The sequence below is a fragment of the Loxodonta africana genome, chromosome 18, assembly GCF_030014295.1.
Source record: "Loxodonta africana isolate mLoxAfr1 chromosome 18, mLoxAfr1.hap2, whole genome shotgun sequence".
In the NCBI taxonomy this organism is placed as follows: Eukaryota; Metazoa; Chordata; class Mammalia; order Proboscidea; family Elephantidae; genus Loxodonta; species Loxodonta africana.
The window spans coordinates 16,731,973-16,752,586 of NC_087359.1; the positions used below are offsets into that span (position 1 = coordinate 16,731,973).

General features: G+C 42.6%; 1 protein-coding gene across 2 annotated transcripts in view; it reads left to right on the forward strand.

Moving 5' to 3' along the window:
* Nucleotides 1-3,432: 3,432 nt before the first annotated feature.
* Nucleotides 3,433-20,614, forward strand: part of RNF157 (ring finger protein 157) — an 88,937-nt gene continuing 71,755 nt past the window's right edge. The window contains exon 1 of one of the 2 annotated variants that reach the window (XM_064270709.1): nt 3,433-3,541. In XM_064270709.1, the coding sequence (XP_064126779.1) occupies nt 3,454-3,541 (88 nt within the window). In that variant the 5' untranslated portion in view covers nt 3,433-3,453. Of the gene's footprint in view, nt 3,542-20,166; nt 20,180-20,614 lie in introns of those variants that run through there. The other variant, XM_064270710.1, reaches the window with a different exon arrangement.

The window sequence follows — 20,614 nt, forward strand, 5'->3', positions numbered from 1 at the left end:
AATTAATACACAGAAAGATCCCTTTGATCTAGGAGATTCTTTGAACTACATCTCCCCCCTCATCCTATCCTTTTCTCTTTTGCCTCTTGACCCTGGACCACAGGTCATCACTTCTTTTTCAACTGAGCCTTGATTCTCAGATCTTATCGCATCTTTGCAATAGCCAGTGAGGGCTGTGCTATTTTGTAGACCAGGAAACTAAGTCTCCAATATTAAGGGCTTAGCCCAAAGTTGTTGTTGTTGTTAGGTGTCATCAAGTCACTTCCAACTCATAGCAACCCTATGTACAACGGATGGGAATGCTGCCTGGCCCTGCACCATCCTCTCAATCTTTGCTATGTTTGAGCCCATTATTGCAGCCACTGTGTCAATCCATCTCATTGAGGGTCTTCCAAAGTTACACGACTGGTTAGGGTCTTGAGTTGTCCAGCTCAAAGTCCTGTATTCTTTCTCTATTTCAGTTTCTTCAACTGTAAAATAGGGGGGTGTGAATAACTGTGAGGGTTAAATGCTTAAATCTGTGTAAAGCATTCACTACAGGGCCTGGCACGTTCAGCACGCTCAGCAGATGCCCACCGATGTGATTGTTCTCCTTTACTCTCCCAGGCGCTGGAGTTGTGATTCAGTTGTGGAAGGAGAAACCAAGTTTTAGACTCGGGGAATGTTAGCGAAGATGGGGAATGAACCCAGGGTCCATCTTCCAGGCTCAAAGCAGACCCAGATGGGACCAGATCAGCTTCCTTGTAAGAAACAGGACTGAGCTTCCGATAGAACCACATCCCTGCCCGGCCTTGGCTAGGCAAAGGAAACCCTTAGACATGGATAAACCCAGAAAGGGAAGAGATGACACTTTTATGACATGAGGACAGGAAGAACAAAGGCCTTTAAGCAGAGGCCAAGATTATAAAGCAACATTTTGCACTGGGATGTGCTGAAGGCCTTTGATTTTGAGGCAGTCCCGGATTCTTCCTTTGCCCAGCAATAACAAGGCAGGAACTTGTGTGGTGAAGAGGGTATCAAGGAGGATACCTGCTCCCTTCCACAAGTAGGTCTGAAAGCCTTCTAGTGGTTAGCTTTGAGGGGGGCAGGAAAGGGGATGGGGGAATGAGGGGGCAGCTCTGAACTCTGCACAGCTCCCCTGCTTGGGAGAGGCTGCTGTTTGGCTTGTCTGGGCAGGTATAGCAGTCAGTATAAACAGCCTTCTCCAACATAAATGAAGACAACCAAGGCAATTGGGTGTAGATGCCTTTTAGCATGAGGTCTGTTGGCTACTGCTGAAAAACCAAACCAAACCTACTGCTTTCTAGGTGATCCCAACTCATAAAGACCCTATAGGACAGAGCAGAACTGCCCCATACAGTTTCTAAGGCTGTAAATCTTAATGGAAGCAGACTGCCACATCTTTCTACCTCAGAGCAGCTGCTGGTGAGTATGAACCGCTGATCTTTACAGTTAGCAGCCAAGCACTTAACCATTGTACCACCAAGGCTCCTTACTGCTGAAATCCAAAAACCCATTGCCATGAGTCGATTCCGATTCATAGTGACCCTATAGGACAGAGTAGAACTGCCCCATAGGGTTTCCTAGGAGTGGCTGGTGGAAACTGCTAACCTTTTAGTTAGCAGCCATAGCTCTTAACCACTGCACCACCAGGGCTCCTCACTGCTGAAAAATACAAAGTATAGTCAGGAAAGAATTGCTGATTTTTGCTGTTGAGTTGGCTCCAACTCATGGTGACCTTATGTGTAACAAAATGAAATATTGACTGGTCCTGCACCACCCTTACAATCTTTGCTCTGTTTGAGATCATTGTTGCAGCTACTGTGTCAATCCATCTCACGGAGGGTTTCCCTCATTTTCTCTGACTCTCTACTTTATCCAACATGATGTCATTTTCTAGTGATTGGTCTTTCCAGATGAGTGTCCAAGTAGGCAAGATGAAGAGTCACCATCTTTGCTTCTAAGCAGCATTCTGGCTGTGCACCCTCCGAGACAAATTTGTTCATCTTCTGGCAGCCCAAGGTCTATTCAAAGAACTAGGCTCTATCAAATGACTTTATAACCCTAATCAAGGGAACTAGACACCCAATGCTGGACTTCAAAAGTTGTCAAAAGGAAACAGGAGCCAGTCATGTTCTAGCAGTTGAAATTTGTGCTGATTCGTCTACTCTTTCAGAGAAAAACACCTGACCCACAAATAAGGGAAAGGTTTAAAGCACAAACATCTGTAATTACGCTTTGGAATGATGTCTTCTCGTTGTCCAAGCTTCCCCCTGCTTTGTGTGTTTTTATCAAGAGAAGCCCCTGGCTGCCTGGCCCCATTCCCTCTCCCCAGCTTGCTTCTCTTCTAAAGGAAAGCTATAGGTCTCAAAGGTACAGTTTCCAAGGTGCAGTCCGAGGCTGAATATCTTGATCTTGAGTTGATACTCTGCTAACTCTAGGACTACATAAGCTGTCCAAAGGATCTATAAACAGGAGCTAGCGAGAGGGATGACATCTTCTTAGTTGGTCATCAGCATTAACTAGTTAATCTTACTGACCCCTGGGAGCTCGGGTCCAGGCGTTGGAGGGCATGAGAGATGTGAATACTACAGAATTCTTTATTCCTAGCCCACTGGAACGGCTGTAACTTCAGCTGCGGTTGTTGAGAACGCGTGTGCCCCTCTCCTCCCACTTTGTGAGGTGTCTAACCATTTAGATTTTGCAGATTCTGAGGGTGAAGGATGGAGGAAGCTTCTTTCAGAGCAGGAAGCTGCAGCGGGAGGGGGCCGCACAATTTCGACGTTTGGAACAATGCTGAGCAAACTCCTGGAGATGGCCGCAGGAGGCGGCTCCCTGCGCGGTAATTTGAGCCGGGGGTAAACAGGGTCGGAGGGGGCAATGCTTCCTCACCTTCCCAGTGGGCCTCTCCAGCTCCAGCAGGGTCTTCGGGCGTCCTTTTCCCGCTGGCCCCGCCCCCTTCTTGCTGGCCCCGCCTCCGGGCCCCGCCTCCGGGCCCCGCCCCTCCACACAGACCCCCGCCTCCATCAGCCGGGCCCCGCCCCGACAGCGCGCCCCGAGGCAGCGACCCCGCGCGCCTGGCCGGGCCGCGACTCCCCGAGCGAAGCACACGCCGCCGGCCCCTGCCGCATCCCACCGCCCATTGGCTGGCCCGGCGCGGACGCTCCCGCCCCGCCTCGCCATTGGCTGGCGCTGCCGCTGTCCCCGCGCGCGAGCCGCCGCTGACATCACGCGGCCTGGAGAGGCGGTGGTGCCCCCGGCCCAGCCCGCACCCCCCCTCGGCAGAGGCACCGCCGCGGTGCCCGCGGAGGATGGTGCGCGGCGCGCCGGGGGTCCCCCGCCGCCACAGCCGCAGCGCCGCCGCAGAGCCGGCCGCGGCGGGCAGCCGAGTCCCGCACCCGACGCGGGGCGAGCGGCCGCGGTGAGGCGGCGGGCGAGGCCGCCGCAGCGGCCATGGGGGCCCTGACCAGCCGGCAGCACGCGGGCGTGGAGGAGGTGGACATCCCGTCCAATTCCGTGTACCGCTACCCGCCCAAGTCCGGTGAGGGCCTGGGGGCGGTGGGCGCGGACGGGCGGGCGGGGGCCTGGGAGCAGGGACAGAAGTGGGGATCCGGGCCGGGCTGCTCCGGTGCTGGAGCCCAGGGGTCCTCGGGGACGCGGGGGGCGAGATCGCTCTAAAACGTCGAGGGCGAGAACGGAGGGGGGTCCAGGCCCCCGGGCGAACCAGAGAGGCAGCTTTTGGAGCCTGGCGGGGTCACCGAGGTCACCGAGCCCCCCAGCGCAGGACGTGAGCAGCCTCCATTGTCGTCTGTCCTGAGACCGTCTGCTCGGTGGGGATGCGGCTCCGGAGAGGTGGGCGCCCGCACAGCCCGGCCCGGTGGGCCACAGAGCTCGGGTCGCCTGCCTTCTCACCCAGTCCCCTATTTCCTCGCAGGGGTGAGGTGAGGCGGGCTTGGCATCTGCCTCAGGTACCTGGGCTAGGTGCTGTCCTTGATCTGCTGCATCCAGCCCTCCGCAAAGGGGACAGCTTCGAATTAGGTTTCTCGTGGACAAGCTTCCATTGCACGCTGGAAGATGGAGGCCGAAATGCGTTTTTGCAGTACTGGTGCTGCTAAAGAGGCTATCAGAAGAAGGAAAAAAGTGTCTAACAGAAGCGTTTGGGAATCCAAGTATCACAGTCACTCCATTTGTCCCTTTGCCAGAGTAGCGGCAAGCCTGGTTTTTTGGAATGGGGTTAGCTCTTGGACCAGGCGGAGGTATTTAAAATGTATAGAAGCGTTGTGCTTGTTTTCCGAATCATTCGTTCAGTTCAAAAGGTAAGTGTTTGCAGCGTCCGGGTGGTGGCATAGCATTGGAGATGGAAGATTTGACAGCAAAGGAGAGAGGATCACCAGAACGTAGCCCACCTGACCAAGCACCAGTCAATTCTAAACTGTTAGTGCGTGACCTGGCTGCCTGCTCTTTGTCATCTTTAATTGCTATTCCAGGACTTTCCTGGGGAGACGACTACCAGCCTCTCTGGCTTAGGACCCCCTGGGGATTTTGGTAATCTTGCAGCCAGGTGTCAGAACTGGAGCGAGATATTTCTCCTCTGGTTGAATGTAGACACACTAATGGGATAAGCTGGTCTCAACAGTGTATCCAGTCTCTGCCAGGTGAAGGCAGGGACCAGACAATGAACCTGCATCCCTGCAGAGCGTCTGGCAGAGCCATGCTTCTCATGGCTTTTATGCCAAAGAATGAATCCTTGCAGAGAGGAATGAGATTAAGAGCTGTTTTAGAAGAATGGCTGAAGATAAAGCTGTGGATCACTTGTATTTTAATAAGTGGAAAAAGAAAACCTTGGGCTAATTATGACTCTGAAGCCAGCAGTAAAGAGGGCATGCATTTTGCAGGAGTATTTGTGGGTTTTTTGGTTTTTTTTCAAATCACTTAGCTTTTATTGATCCGAAGATGGAAAAGGTTTTGCTGAGCTCCGAGTTTTCGATAGCACTTGCTACCTCTGGGGAGTATTCACCTCTCTATCACATATGGGAATTAACATAGAAATCTCTGGAAGCCTATTCCCCAAAGGATATTAATAGAAATATGAATCTTGGATGATGATAAATAAAAGAATAGTTTTATTTTAACTAAAACTTTTCTTAACACTCAATACTTACAGTCTTAAATAATCCTCTCTGCTCTACCAATCTTTTTACCTAATTGTAACTGGCTTTTAGTCAGAAGTTATGTTTGAGGGAAAGCTTTACAGTAAGTGGATAAATTATGTATGTTGAAGGTAAACACAGAAAATATGTCTGAGAACATTCATTTCCCGGTCAGCAAACCCTTGTAATACTACCTGAAGAGATGTATGAACTTGCCAAAATGTTTAAGGCTAGAGGCATTTCCTACCCTTCATCTGACCTTTAAATTGACCTGGTTCTTTATGGGATTATAGTATTTTAGACCTGAAAGTGATCTTAGCATTTGGCCAGTCCTACTTATTTCACAGGTAAGAAAATGAATTGGTATGGCAAGGGTCACACAACAGGCTAGTGCTCTTTTTACGAAGCTGTTTGCCTCTGCCTTTTACATGGAATTGGATTTTGAACTTGTCCTTTATGATTTGTGGAATGGAGGCTGATCTATGTCAGAACTGAAACAAAACTCGGAGGGCTTGTCCCTGCTGAGAAATCAGACTGGGCTGATTTTGAGAAGTCTCTCTCTTCTGGGTAACGATAATGGGACAAAGTAAGAACAGAGTGTGACTGAACGTTGTTGGCTAGGTTCTAAACTGAGCCCATCCTCTGGCACATGGACAGTCGCTAAAGCTGTACCACCTGCGGGATGGTTACTATGGAAAGAAACACTGCCATCTGTCCCTGTAGTGATGGTCACAGCACCACATAGAAATTTCTTTTTCTTTTTTTTATTTTCAATGGCACCTCTAGCTTTTATATGTACATTAAACCTGAAACATCTAAAGTTGCAGAAAATAGCTGATTTCATGTAGGAACTTGGGTTTGTTATCTCATGAAATGGAAAAGTGGCCTTTTCTTTTCTAAAAGTAGGTGGAGATAAAACAGGTTAAATTATTTAGATTGTTTACTTTTTGACTAGGTTACATGGCTCAAAATTTAAAAGAATGAAAAGGCGTACGGTGAAAATCGTGTTCTAACCTCTGTAGCCCATTCACTCAGCTCCCCGTCCTCCTCAAACCCTTCCCATCCTGTGTAACCACTGTTACTGGTCCCTTTGTGGTTAGTCCAGAGTTTCTTGTGTAAATACAAGGATAGCATGCTATTTAGACTGTTGTTTACCTTGTTTTTTTCACTTTCAGAGATGTTGGAGATCTTTTTATACCGTTTCCATATCTGAGCATTTCCTTATTCTTTTTTTTTTTTTAACTGTATAATATTCCTTGTAGACATGTGCCATCATTGTTTTACATAGCCTCCTATCGATGGATACTTGGCTTTGTCCCAGTCCTTTACTATTGCAGGTAACCAGCAATGAATAATCTTGAACATATGCTCTTAGATGATTTTTAGCGCCGTTAATAAATGCATGAATATTCCTCATTTAAGAAACAGGAAAAATGGTGGGAGTTAGTTTCTGTATAGTATTTCCATATTACAGCAGCAGGCAATTTGACTGTTCTGCTGCACTATTCCACTGCATTTGGTTGTGCCCTTGCGATTTTTGAGTTAGAGCTCATCCATGCTTTTAAAGTCTTCTCTAAGACCTTTGCTTCTTTGACAGCCCACAGATCATTTGTTCAGCAAAGGTGAGGCTTTGCTGAGTTGTGTGTTTTTATGCCCATTTTTTGACAGGAACATCCACATCGATAAAAATCACTAGACCTCCTTCCTCTGGCCAGGAAAAAGTAGGCATACTATAAAGAGAGTTTAAATTGTTTGAATTCAGTACCTGATAAATCTAGTTCGTTTCCTTCTACGTATTTCAGGAAATTTGAAAATAGAGGCAATTTATTTTGCTTAGGTCTTAAGAGGTAAACCTGCAGCTTTTAAAAGCACTGTAAATATTCAGAATGGGAATCAGCATCCTGAGCAGCTAATAACATCATCATTCTCTAAATTTTTGTTGTATCGGAGACATGCATGCTTGTCCCATGGGCCTGTCCTACGGCCAGAACCGCTGTTAAAACCATGAATAAAAAGTCTTTGCCTGTCAAATAATTATATAAAAGTTTCTCTTAGCTTTTAGGAGCATCAATTTAATATTAGTTTTGAAGCCAGGGATTAAAAGTATGGAATTTACTACAGAATAAAGAATATGTGGTCTGCCACAATTTGTCTGATGCTCCCTCAAATTCATAGTAAATATACTTCATACTATAAAAACCTAAATATTGCTCCATTTAATGATGAAGACATCATGGTCAAATGCTAGGATTTTTTTTTTACATTTAAAGTGTCATTTTCTTACTTTGCAACCCCCAATATTTTTGCTTTATTTGTGCTTCATTGAGAGTAGACTGATTAGTTTCAGTTCTTTGTCTTAAGACTAAGGGGCTTTGATTTCCTTGTGATGGTGGTTTGTATTGTTCTTTGGCATCTCTCTTTCTATTTATTGTCATTTACACACATTATTGAGCAATATTTTATGGATTATGCTACCCACAGCCATCGAGTCGATTCCAACTGATAGTGACCCTATAGGAGGACAGTATAGAACTACCCCATTGGATTTCCAAGGCTGTAATCTTCACAGGAACAGACTGCCACATCTTTCTCCTGTGGAGTGGCTGGTAGGTTCGAACTGCCGACCTTTCGGTTAGCAGCCAAGTGCTTTAACCACTGTGCCACCAGTATATAGAGGCACCAGTATATAGAGTCTGATTCTTTTACTCCGTTATTTTGATGCTTCTGGAAGACAGCAGGATAGAAGCCCTCAAATCAGCTCTCTAATTCATGATGTGGGTCACAGATGCGGGTATTAACAACACTAGCTATTTAGTGGCTTCCTATTTTAACTAATTATTCTTGCCAGCCAGGTGCTAATCTCAGGTTTTTAATTGCTGAAAGATTGGTTATGCTGCAAACATGTAAAACAAATTTTAAAATTACATAATTTTTATTAAAAACCATTATTTAAAAATGATGTTTCTTCCAAAATTTTAGTGTTTATTATCTAGTGTCAGAGGTAGAATATATGCATACAGATAAATAATAATAGAGAATACAACATGACCAAGCAGGAATCTATCCCAGGAATGCAAAGTGGGTTTAATTTCTGAAAGTCGGTTGATATAATACACCCTGTTACTAGAATAAAGGACAAAAACTACATGATCATCTTCATATAGAACAACCATTTAATAAAATCCAACTCTCATCCATGATAAAAACTCTCAACAAACTAGGAATACAAAGGAACCTCCCTCAAGCTTATAAAACGGATCTACAAAAAACCCACATTTAACATCACACATGATAGTGAAAGACTGCATGCTTTCCTACTAAGTTTGGGAACAGGCAAGGATGTTTTCTTTCACCACTTCTCTTCAATATTTAGGAGTCACCAGGTGGTACAAACAGTTAACTTGCTTGGCTGCTAACTGAAAGGTTGGTGGTACACATCCCCCCAGGGGCACCTCAGAAGAAAGGCCTGGTGATCTACTTCTGAAAAATCAGCCACTGGGAACCCTGGGGAACACAGTTCTATTCTGACACACGGGGCCGCCATGAGTTGGAATTGACGGCAACAGGTATTCAATATGTAGCGGAGATTCTAGCTAGAACAGTAAGGCAACAAATAAATAAAATTTTAAGAAAATTAAATCCATCCAGGTTGTAAAAGAAGTATAAAAGAGTAAATCGTAAAAGAAGAAGCAAAACTTTCTTTATTCAAAGATGACATGATCCTGTATGTAGAAAATACCAAGAAATACACACACAAAATATTAGAACAAATAAATGAGTTTAGCAGGGTTGCAGATGCAAGACCAAATACAGAAAGAAACTATTTTTTACCCAAACAATAAACAATCTGAAAATTAAACAAAACAATTCCATTTCCAATAGCATAAAAAAATAAATTCTTAGGAATAAAATTAACATAAGAAGTACAAGACTAGCACACTGAAAATTCTGAAATGTTGCTAGATTGATGCTTTACTGAAGAAATTTTAAAAGATATGAATAAACAGATAAACATTTCATGTTCATGAATTGGAAGACTCAGTATTGTTAAGATGCCAACAATGTTCCTCTTGATCTATAATTTTAGTGTCCCCCAACCCCAGTGCCGTCGAGTCGATTCTGACTCATAGCGACCCTATGGGACAGATATAAATTTAGTGTATCCTCCATCAAAATCCCAGGAGGCTTTTTGTAGAAATTGTTAAACTGGTCCTAAAATTTATAGGGACATGCAGAGGACCTAAAATATCCAGTACAGTTTTGGAAAAGAAGAACAAAGTTAGAGGATTCCATCACCCGGTTCCACTACCCAATTTCAAATGTTCCTGTAAAGCCACAGTAATCAAGACACCATGGCGTTGGCACAACTTGAGGCATATAGATCAATGGAACAGAATTGAGAGCCAAAAATAAATGCTTACATCTATAGTAACTGATTTTTGACAAAGGTGCCAAGACAATTCAATGAGAAGAGGATAGTCTTCTCAACCAACGGTGCTGGCATAATTGCAAAAAAAGGGAATTTTGATAATTTCTTCACATCACCAAGAATTAACTCAAAATGGGACACAGAATGAAAAGACAGCCCACAGAAATGGGAGAAAATATTTGCAAATCATATATTTGATAAGGAACTCATATCTGGGCTATATAAAGAATAGTAAAAAGACAACCCAATTAAGAAATGGGCAAAGGATTTGAATAGACATTTCCCCAAAGAAGTCATAGAAATGGTTAATAAGTACGTGAAAAGATGGTTAATATCATTAGCCAATAGGGAAATGCAAATGAAAACCACAATGAGATACCACTTCTAGGGTAGCAACTGTTGATAAGGATGTGGAGAAACTGAGGCCCTCATAGACAGCCGGTGGGAATATGAAATAGTGCACCTGCTGTAGAACACTGTTTGGCAGTTCTTCAAAAGGTTAGTTATATGATGCAGTAGTTCCATTCCTAGGTATATACCCAAGAAAAATGAAAACATGGTCCACACAAAAACTTGTACATGAATGTTCATGGCAGCATTATTCATAATGGCCAAAATGGAAACAACCCAACTGTTTTATCAACTGATGAATGGGTAAATAGAATGTGGTAAAGCCATACAATGGACTATTATTTGGCAATAAAAAGAAATGAAGTACTGATACATGCTACTACATGGATGAACCTTGAGAACATGCTAAGTGAGAGAAGGCCACATATTGTATGAAATGTCCAGAATAGGCAAATCTATAGAGATAGAAATTAAATTAGCAGTAAGCAGGGGCTGGGGGCTGGGGAAAATGAGGAGTGAGTACCGATGGTACAGGTTTTCTTTTCAGGGTAATGGGAATGTTCTAAAATTAGATAGTAGTGTTGGTTGCACAACTCTGAGTATACTATAAACAATAGTACACTTTTAAATGGGCGAATTGTATAGTATGTGAATTATATCAATAAAGCTGTTAAAAATATGGATCATAAAACTAAATGTAAGAGCTAAAACTATAGAACTTCCAGAAGACATTGTGTTGGGTGAAAAGTTCTTAGGTATAACACACCCAAAGTGCAATTGAACTTCTTCAAAATTAAAAATGTTGCTTCAAAAGACAACATTAAGAAGATGAAAATATTTGCAAATCATGCAACAAATTTGTGTCAAGAATGTATCAAGAACTCTTACAACTCACTATTAAGAAGGCAAACAACCGTATTTAAAAATGTATAAAAGATTTGAGTGGACATTTTACCAAAGAAGATTTAGAAATGGCTAATAAGCACATGGAAAAATGCTCAACATCATTAGTCATCATCATCATTGTTGTTAGTTGCCATGGAATTGTTTCCTACTCGTGGCAACCCTTTGTGTGCACAGCAGAACTGCCCCGTAGGATTTTCAAGGCTGTGACCTTTCAGAAGCAGATCACCAGGCCTGTCTTCCGAGGTGCCTCTGGGCAGGTTTGAACTGCCAGCCTATTGGCCAATAGCTGAGTGCTTAACCATTTGTGCCACCCAGGGACTCCTTGCTTGTCTTAGGGTGAGAGTTCCGTTCTCTCCCCATCCTTGCCAACGTGTGTTGTTTTCTGTTTATTTTATCATAGCCATCCTGGTGTTGGTGGAGTGGTATCTCACTGTAGTTTTGATTCGCATCTCTGTAATGGCTAATCATATTGAACATCTTTTCATGTGCTTCTTCCCCATTGGTGTATTTGGTGATGTATCTAAATCTTTGCCCTTTTTTTTTTTTTGATTGCTGTCTTAGGCTCAGTTCTCTGGAGAAGCAAAACCAGGAAAGCATATAAATAACTGTATAGAGAGATTATTTCAAGGCAGTTGTAGAGGCTGGAACACCCCAAGTCTGTGGGTCAGGCTGGAGTTTCTCTTGATTCATGTAGCCACGGGGGTCAGTGAACCCAAGATCAGTAGGTCAGACAGCAGGGCTCTTGCTCACAGGCTGCCAAGACCTATGAATCCCAAGATCAGCAAGCAAGACCACAGGTAAGCTGCTAGCTCAAGTCCCAAGAACCAGAGGTCAGATGAAGAGGAGCCAGCTGCAGGATCCAGAGCGAGCAAAAACCCACGAGCCTTGACAGAATGTCCACTTATTTTCAATGCAGGCCACACATCCAAGGAAACGCCCTTTCAACTGATTGGCTGCTCACAGCAGATCTCATCATGGAGGTAATCACATTATATCAAATGTCAGCATGGAGGTGGTCACGTCATCATACAACTGCCAAACTACATCATAACTGCCAAACTACTGAGACTCATGTCCCAGCCAAGGTGATACACAACCTTAACAATCACACTTGTCTTTAGGGAAATACAAGTTAAAACCACAGTGAGATACTACTTCAAACCTACTAACATGGCTAAAATGTAAAAGACAGTATCAAATGTTGGTGATAATTCAGAGAATTTGGAAACCTTGTGCATTGCTGGGGCCCTGGTGGTGCAGTAGTTAAGAGGTTAGCTGGTAACCAAAAGATGGGCAGTTTGAATCCATCAGCTGTTCTTTGGAAACCCTCTGGGGCAATTCTACTCTGTCCTATAGGGTCACTATGAGTCGGAATTGACTTGACAGCAATGGGTTTGGTTTTTTTCATTTTGTGCATTGCTGATGGGATTGTAAGATGGTACAGCCACTTTGGAAAACAGTTTGGCACTTTCCTAAAGATTAAACATAAATTTCCCACGTGGCCCAGCAATTCCACTCCTAGGAAGCTACCCAAAAGAAATGAAAATGTGCGCGCAAAGACGTACACAAATATAGTAGCATTATTCATAATAGCCCAAAACTGGAAATAATCCAAGTGTCCATCATTTGGTGAATGGATAAAAAGAATGTGGTATATTCATACAAATGGAATACTATTCAGCAATTTAAAGGAATGAACTACTGATACATGTTACGATGTGGATAAACCTCAAAAACATTACACTTAGTGAAAAAAGCCATATGGAAGACTACATATCGTATGAGTCCATTTATATGAAATGTCTAGAAAAGCTAGATTTATAGACACAGAAAACAGAATAATGGTTGTCTTCGATCTGGGGAGGGCAGGGGATGGAAGTGGGGATTAATTGTAAACAGGCATGAGGGAATATTTTGGGGTGATTGAAATGTTCTGAAACTAGATTGTGATGGTTATTAAAATCGTTGACTTTTACAATGGGTAAATTTTATGCTTTGTCTGTTGACCTCAGTGAAACTGTTAAAAAACAGTACAGAGGGGTTTATGCCAATTGAATAAAAGAGAACCTCTTGATCCACGAGGGTGAGGTTTTTGGGAACAGATGGCATCGGAGGTAGACTTTGAGGCAGAGCAGAACTTTCAAATAATCCACTGTGAAGAACAGTTTTAGTAATGACCTGGAGATTGGAAGTGTTCTTGATGGAATCAGGGAAAAATGTATAGGTTAGTTGGGTTGGAGCAGAAAGTTCTCCTAGAAAGGTAGTGGGAAATAAAATTTGGGAGGTGGGTAGGGGCAAAAATTGAGAGGGACCAACTGGTGTTCTAAGAAAGATTTATCTGTTAGGGTTATGAATTGTAGAGAATAGACATGATAACCCATTGTGACTGAACCTGGAAAGGGTTGAGGGTCTTGACCAGGATGCTTTGCACAAAACACATGTTCAATGTTTTTGTTGTTTTGATGACTATGATGTTTTTAGCCTGGATGACCAAAGAAATGAGGCACCATTGATAGAAATTAGACATCTGGTGCAGAAGCTGCCCTTGAAGTGAGTCAGCTGGGGCTTTACTGCTCCTCAAAGTCTAGGCAAATTAGAAATCCACACATTTCCTAAAATCATAGAACGTGGGATTCCAGTGCTTCTCCGTGATTTCTGCAGAAGTCCCAAGGTGCTAATGTTCTCATGACCATCTTGGCTCCTAGGTTCCAGCTTGCTGCCTTTGCCTCACACAGATGTGACATCAGCCCATTCTTCAGTTTCTCCAAAAAATTCCGCTGACGTAAAGTATTCAAAGTATAGATTTTATAAAAAAATTTGTGGGGATGATGGAGTTGTGATTACAGTGTAGAAATGCAAATAGCCCCAAAAGAATAATAGACATTATTACCCTTAAACTGTACGTCAGCCAGGAAGTTGTACTGGCTCTTAAGCTCACCAACCCCAGGCTTTCTCTGTCTTAATGTCTCCTTTCTCTTATTTCTCCTTTTTCCCCTCTTCTCTTCACTCTTCCCTCTAAGTAGGAAAACACAATACTCTTCATGCCTTAGATGGAGAAGTTTGGGTTCCATCAACAAGCAAGAAAAACATCCATGCCCTTATTGCTTCACTCTTCATCCTAAATAGCTCATTAAAGTATATCCCCAAAAAGATAGTGCCTTCCCTAAGAGGAATTCTGGTGCCAGCTCTTAAGATAAAATATCCCACCTCCTTCCAGAAGGAAAAGTTATTAATTCAGTGTTAAACATTGAGTTTGAGGCAAAGATGGGATATCCATATGGAAAGATTTGGCAGCTGGTTAAAGATTTTGACTGAAACTCAAAAAAAAAAAAAAAGACAAACATTTGTGAGTCAAGTGTGGAAAAGGAGAAGCCAATATTAATTGCCTACTAGGCCTAACGAGCTACAATACACACGTTACCTTATTTGATTCCAACAATAATCCTTAAAAGGACATATTATCTCCGCTTTACAAATAAAGAAACCAAAACTCAAACAGGTTAAATAATTTGTCCTAGATCAAACAGCATCAGGATCAAACCCAGTTCTGTCTTAAACCAAAGTCTTTGATTTAATGCTATGAAGAGGAGAGAGAGAGAATGTAGAAAGAAAAGAGGACTGAGCTCTTAGAGACATGCTCATGTTTATGTGTTTATGGGCTGTGGGAAAAATTGGAGCAAGTGAGAGAATGAGTGATCTGAGAGGCAGGAAGAATATTCGAACTTCCTCGGGGTTATGAAAGCCACGGGAAAAAGAGAGCTTCAAGAATGAGTGTTGAAGTTTGCTGAGAAAAGACTGTTGGTTTAATGTTCCAACGAACAGTTTCAGTAGAGTGGTAGAAACTATTGTAAAGATTTGAGGAATTATTGCATGTGGGATGGAAGCAGAGAGAGGAAGAATGGATGGATGGTAGGTGAGTGGATGGACATTTAAGGTATGGCAGAGGAAAGTCTTTTTGTATTTGTTTCTTAAGTTGGGGAGACCAGAATATGTTTGTATGAGAGGAGTAAAAAGCCCGTGGAGAGAAAGGAATGAAAGTATTGAGGAGGCAGGATGGTTATTGATGAAGTTTCTGAGGAGGTAGAGACAGTTGGGAATTAGAACTCGGGCAAAGAAGCTGACTCTGGAGTGTGGAAAGGAGGAATACTTCCTTGAGACCAGAAGAAAGTGTGGATGGAAATATAGGGAAGTTATAAGGTGTTGAAACTTTTGCAAGGGTGAGAAGGGAGCTTCACACAGTCAAAGGGGTGAAAGCACCCCAAAAGAAGAGAAGAAGAAGGGCAAGGGCACACAGGTTGGGGACTTGACAATGTGGAAGGGGTTTGGATTTATTGATGTGTACTGAAAAGCTGCCGTTTTTAAAACTATATTGTACTGGTTCAGAATAGAATAAAGTCTAGATCTAGGCATATATGGTATAATAAAAATAGCATTTCAAATTAGTGGAGGAAATGGAATATTCAATAAATGGCGTTGGTAAAATTTTCCATTCGAGAAAAAAAAAAAAAAAGGATTAAGCCCTCATCCCACACAGCCCACAGAACAAATTCCAGATGTAAAAACAATCAAATAGCAAAAAAAAAGCAACATAGACTGCAAAGAGCAGGGAATGTTTACTAGTAGGGAAATGGTTAATTAAATTAGGGTACTCAATGGAAATACAGTGTAATGGTTAAAAGCATGCATAGGCTCTGGAGTAAAAATAGCTGGCTTGGGGACCTGACACTTCTCTTACTAGCTGTGTGACCTTGGACAAATGAACATTTCTGTGCATTAGTTTCCTCTTCTGTTAAAAAAAAATAACAACACCTACCTCATAGGGTTGTTATAAAAATAGTGTGGGAGCAGTGGCTGACCTCCTGTAACTTCGCAAGGGGGAAGGAGAATCAAGATCAACAGCCCAAGGCTGATTCCCGTGAGGCGGAGGTCAAACATGCCTCCTCTATTGCCATCTTTACCAATTGTGACACCGACCGTCTCTCCCACGGCACTCTCTGCTTCTGTGTTGGGTTTGATAATTTGTTGCAGTGGCCACGCAGAACTCAAAAACAATACTCACGGTTATGGGGTTTATTAGGGAAATAACAGTTTACCACTCAGGTTCAGGAACGGTCAGGATACAGTTCTTCCATCAGGGCAGCCTCTTCCCAGCCATGCCCACAGGTACGCCTCTCTCTGGTCCCTCAGCCTCTGCCCTGCTTGGGCAAGTGTTGCAAAGCTTCACCAGTCAACCGTGGCCCGAAGGCACTCAGCTTAAGCTCCTTGGGTGGACAAACCTAGCTCCAACAAATGTCCAGAGGCACCCCACTCCTCCAGCAGCAAGCCTCCTGCCCAGCGGCACTCAGCTTTCTCACTCCATGCCCACTGCACCATCTCCTGCTGGTCCTCCCATTTCTCTGCCACTGCTTCTCCCTGTCTTCAGTGTTACAGTCTCTTTGTCTCCTGGGTCTAGGAGGGCTTCAGCATGGGGATCCCAGGTCCAAAGGACGAACTCAACTTGCTCCTGGCTCTTCTTCCTTGGTGATGGTGATGAGATCCTCTCTCTGCCCTGAATTGGCTTTCTTTTAAGCCTAGTGGGGCAAAACTGACCAAACCCCTTGTTAGGGTTCCATGTACCTTATTAGCATAGTCCCTCCCAGTCAGTTGGTGGAAGTTACAAGACCATGGCAAGAAAGGCCACACAAAAGTGACCCATCACACCACATTTGTGAGATCCATGTAGTGCTTCTTGGTATAGCACCAGCACTGACTAAGCACTCAATAAGGACTTATCATTACCATATGGGACAAACTCCGGGTGGTGGCTCAAACGGTTAAGCGCCTGACAAGATTGGCAGTTTGAACTCACCCAGGGGTGCCTTGAAAGACAGGCCTGGTGATCTGCTTCCAGAAGGCCATACCCTTGAAAACCTGATGGAGCAGTTGTACTCTGCACACACAGGCTCACCATGAGCCGTAATCGATGCTGACCAACAACATCAGAGTTTATTACACTTCTTTCTTTCTAATGGAGCTTTGGAAAGTAATGATGTTGAAAACAGTACATGTTGTAAGTTTTTTATGTAGGTCTGGAGGTCTTTGCCTTTGTTTCAAAAATACAAAGTCAGGCAATGCATACCATGTGTTTTGTTTTATTTTCATTATACATATTGTATTTTGGTCAGGGAGGGCATACCTTGAACTAATGAACTTATCAGTTCTTCCATTAGACATGGAAAACAAAATATTTAAAATTGATGTGGAAAACAAAATATTTTTGAAACTAAAGTGTCTTTGATTTACAGTTCCTCTTTGCCAGAAAGGAAAAAACTGGGGCTTTTCTGGTTGAACATTCTATCATCAAATGCATTGTTCCTCTTTTTGCTATCACAGTACAGGAAAAGGAATAGGCAGATAATGTTGGTGTCGTGGAGGACCCCGAACACTTGGCTTCTCCTCCACATACATGTGAAATCAGAGGCACAGTTTCCGTGCTCTCCCCCTCACTCTGTTCTTTGCCTGTGGCTTATAGGGTACAGTGTACAGTTTATGGTAAGGGTTTTGGAGTTGGCCAGATCTGGGCTCAAACCTTGCTTCTGCTGTTTCTTAACTGTGAGACTTTATGTAAGTCACGAACTCTTCCTAGATTCTTCACCTGAAAAGAGGATATAAGAAAACCTGTCTCACAGATGACATTTAAGAGGGATAATTTGGTAAAGTTTTGTATCTTGTTTACAACGTTGTTGTTGTTAGTTGCTGTCTAGTGGATGCCAACTCATGGCAACCCCATGTATGCGGAGTAGAACTGCTCCATAGGGTTCTCAAGGCTATGACCTTTCCATTTACAGTATGAGCTGGCAAATTAAAGCTAAAATTCAACTTATGACAACCACATAAATGTGACATGTGCCAATTTCCTCCTGCCCATATGATTTGTTTTTTACTGAGGTGAAATTCACATAATATAAAATTAACAATTTTAAACTGAGCAATTCAGTGTCCTTGAGAACCTTTACAATGTTGTGCAAACTCCACCTTTGTCTAGCTCCAAAACCTTTTCATCACCCCAAAGTAAAACCCTGTACCCATTAAAAGAAAAAGAGGAAGACCCTCCACGAGATGGATTTACACAGTGGCCGCAACAGTGGGCTCAAACATACCAACGATTGTGAGAATGGTGCAGGATTGGGCAGTGTTTCGTTTTGTCTTACGTGGAGTCGCTATGAGTCAGACCGACTCAATGGCACCTAACACCAACAACCAATTAAAAGCAGTTACTCCTCAGTCCCACCTCCCCTCAGCCCTGGAAACCACCAATCTCTTTTCTGTCTGTATGGATTTACCTATTCTGGGTATTATATAATATAAATGGAGTCATACAATAAGTGGCCTTTTGTGTTTGGCTTGGTAATTAGCATAATGTTTTTGAGGCTCATCCATGTTGTGGCATGCATCAGATCTTCATTTTCTTTATGTCTGAATAGTATTCCATTATGTCGCATTTTCTTTAGCCATTCATCTGTTGATGGACATTTGAGTTGTCTCCACCTTTGGTTATTGTGAGTAGTGTTGCTATGAGTCCGTATGACCTTAATGTTTATTATTTCATTTCTTACGGTTATTTATTTATTTATTTATGGTTATTTTAGACCAACCAGTAAAGGACTATGGGCAACAGCTCGGAAAGCCCTGGTGTTTGCTGATCGTGTACTGTAAAATATGTGGCAATTACAAGTAGATTAAAATAAAGTTTGTACTTCGAGTTTTCTGTTGCTGTACCCCTCCCTCCCCCACTCCCACCTGCTTTCAATGTATTTATTGAGGAAACGGGGTCATTTGTCTTGTAGAGTTTTCCACGGTCTGAATTTTGCTGATTGCATCCCTGAGCTGTCATTTATCATGTTCTTCTGTTCTTTGTAAACCTTGTAAGTTGGCAGTTGGATCCAGCAGCTCAATCAAATCCATGTTATCTTTAAAATTTTTGAATTGTACATATGTATGTCTTATTTAGCAAGATACCTTGTTGTATTTTACATCAGTAGTCACATGTCCGGTTGCCTTTTTTGGTTTAAAAAAAAAACCTGTTGCCATTGAGGCGATTCTGACTCATAATGTCCGTATAGGACAGAGTAGAACTGCCCCATAGGGTTTCCAAGGAGCAGCTGGTGGATTCAAACCGCTGATCTTTTGGTCAGCAGCCAAGCTCTTAACTACTACGCGGCCAGGGCTTACTTTTGGTTTGGGGTGTTTTTGTGTGTGTGTGTGTGTGTGTGTGAGTGATGAGTTATTAATTTATTAAGGGTTGTAGAACAGTGATATTCTAACTTTATCGGTCTTTTTTTTTTGTTTATTAGCTGGAATATTTCTGTAAAGAGAAACTTCTTCTCATCTGCTAATTGGCCACTGACCCAGAGGTTCAGATTGGACGGGAAAGGCAAGATAGGTTGCTCACTGCTTTTCCTTTACCTCCCAGTTTTCCAAATAATGAATCGGTTCACTAGCATCCTCCAGTGGTGACCATCTTTTAAAAAAATTAATATTATTATGAACTCATGAACTTAATGCACAAATTTAATGATTCCAATCCTTGCAGTTATTCTGACCGAAGCTCAAGAGGCCCTATCTTCGGCCAGTGGGAACCTTTCCAAGTCGGCTTCTGAGTCCTGTTGATGTGACCTTGGTAGTCTTTGATAGCGTCCTTGTTATCTTGTGCGAAAAGATCTTCCAGGCTAGTCTTCTACATTTCCTGCCCCAAACCTGGAATGTGTCCTGCACAGAGCCCTGGTTCCTTTTAGTGCAAAATGGCATTCGGAGACCACAGTCTGGGTGCTGGAGGAGCTCACTGCTGCTCTGTTGGTCATTACCTCCAGGCCTTTTGGTGGACACAGCTAGGAAATAGTGTTTGTCTGTAAAGATAAAATACATCATGCGTTTTATAGATACTTCTTTTTTTGAAATAATATTTTATTGTGTTTAAGGTGAAAGTCTACACAGCAGATTAGGTTCCCATTAACAATTTCTACACAAATTATTCAGTGATATTGGTTATGTTTTTCACCATGTGTCATCATTCTCATTCATTCTGTCTGGTTGTAACATTTCCAGTACCCTAGTTTCCCCGCCCCATTACCTTCTTGTCTTTGTTTTAGAGCAGTTTTTGACCATTTGGTCTCACATGCATGGTTTTTTTTAAAGGAGCTCATTACTCATGGGTGATATTCTTTATTTTATGAGCCAGTCAGTTATTTAGCTAAAAGTTATAGATGCTTCTAGTTCAAATTCAGGACTGTATGTTTTTTTTCCTTAATGTAGTCTTTCTTTAACTTTCTCCCAGGTGAGAATTCCTGATTCTCAGTGATGTCAGGTATGATAAAATATCACATCATTACTCATTTGCTTTATATCACAGTCTCAGAATAATAATACCAATATTACTACCAATAATATGATTACTATAAACAGTTTTTTTTGCTCTTTTTTCCTCATTCCATGAAGAACCTATTGCTGTTGAGTCGATTCCGTCTCATTGGGACCCTAAAGGACAGAGTAAAACTGCCCCCATAGGGTTTTCAAGGAGCATCCCGTGGATTCGAACTGCTGACCTTTTGGTTAGCAGCTGTAGCTTTTAACCACTATACCGCCAGGGTTTCCCCATTGTATATGTTATAAATTAATGTTTAATTTGGTTTAACTTATGTAAAGATAAACCATATTTTTTTTAAAATGGTTGTATGTGGAGAGAGGGAACAAGTTGGAAGATACAGAGTTAGAAACTAGGTTATTCTTGGAATATGCATGG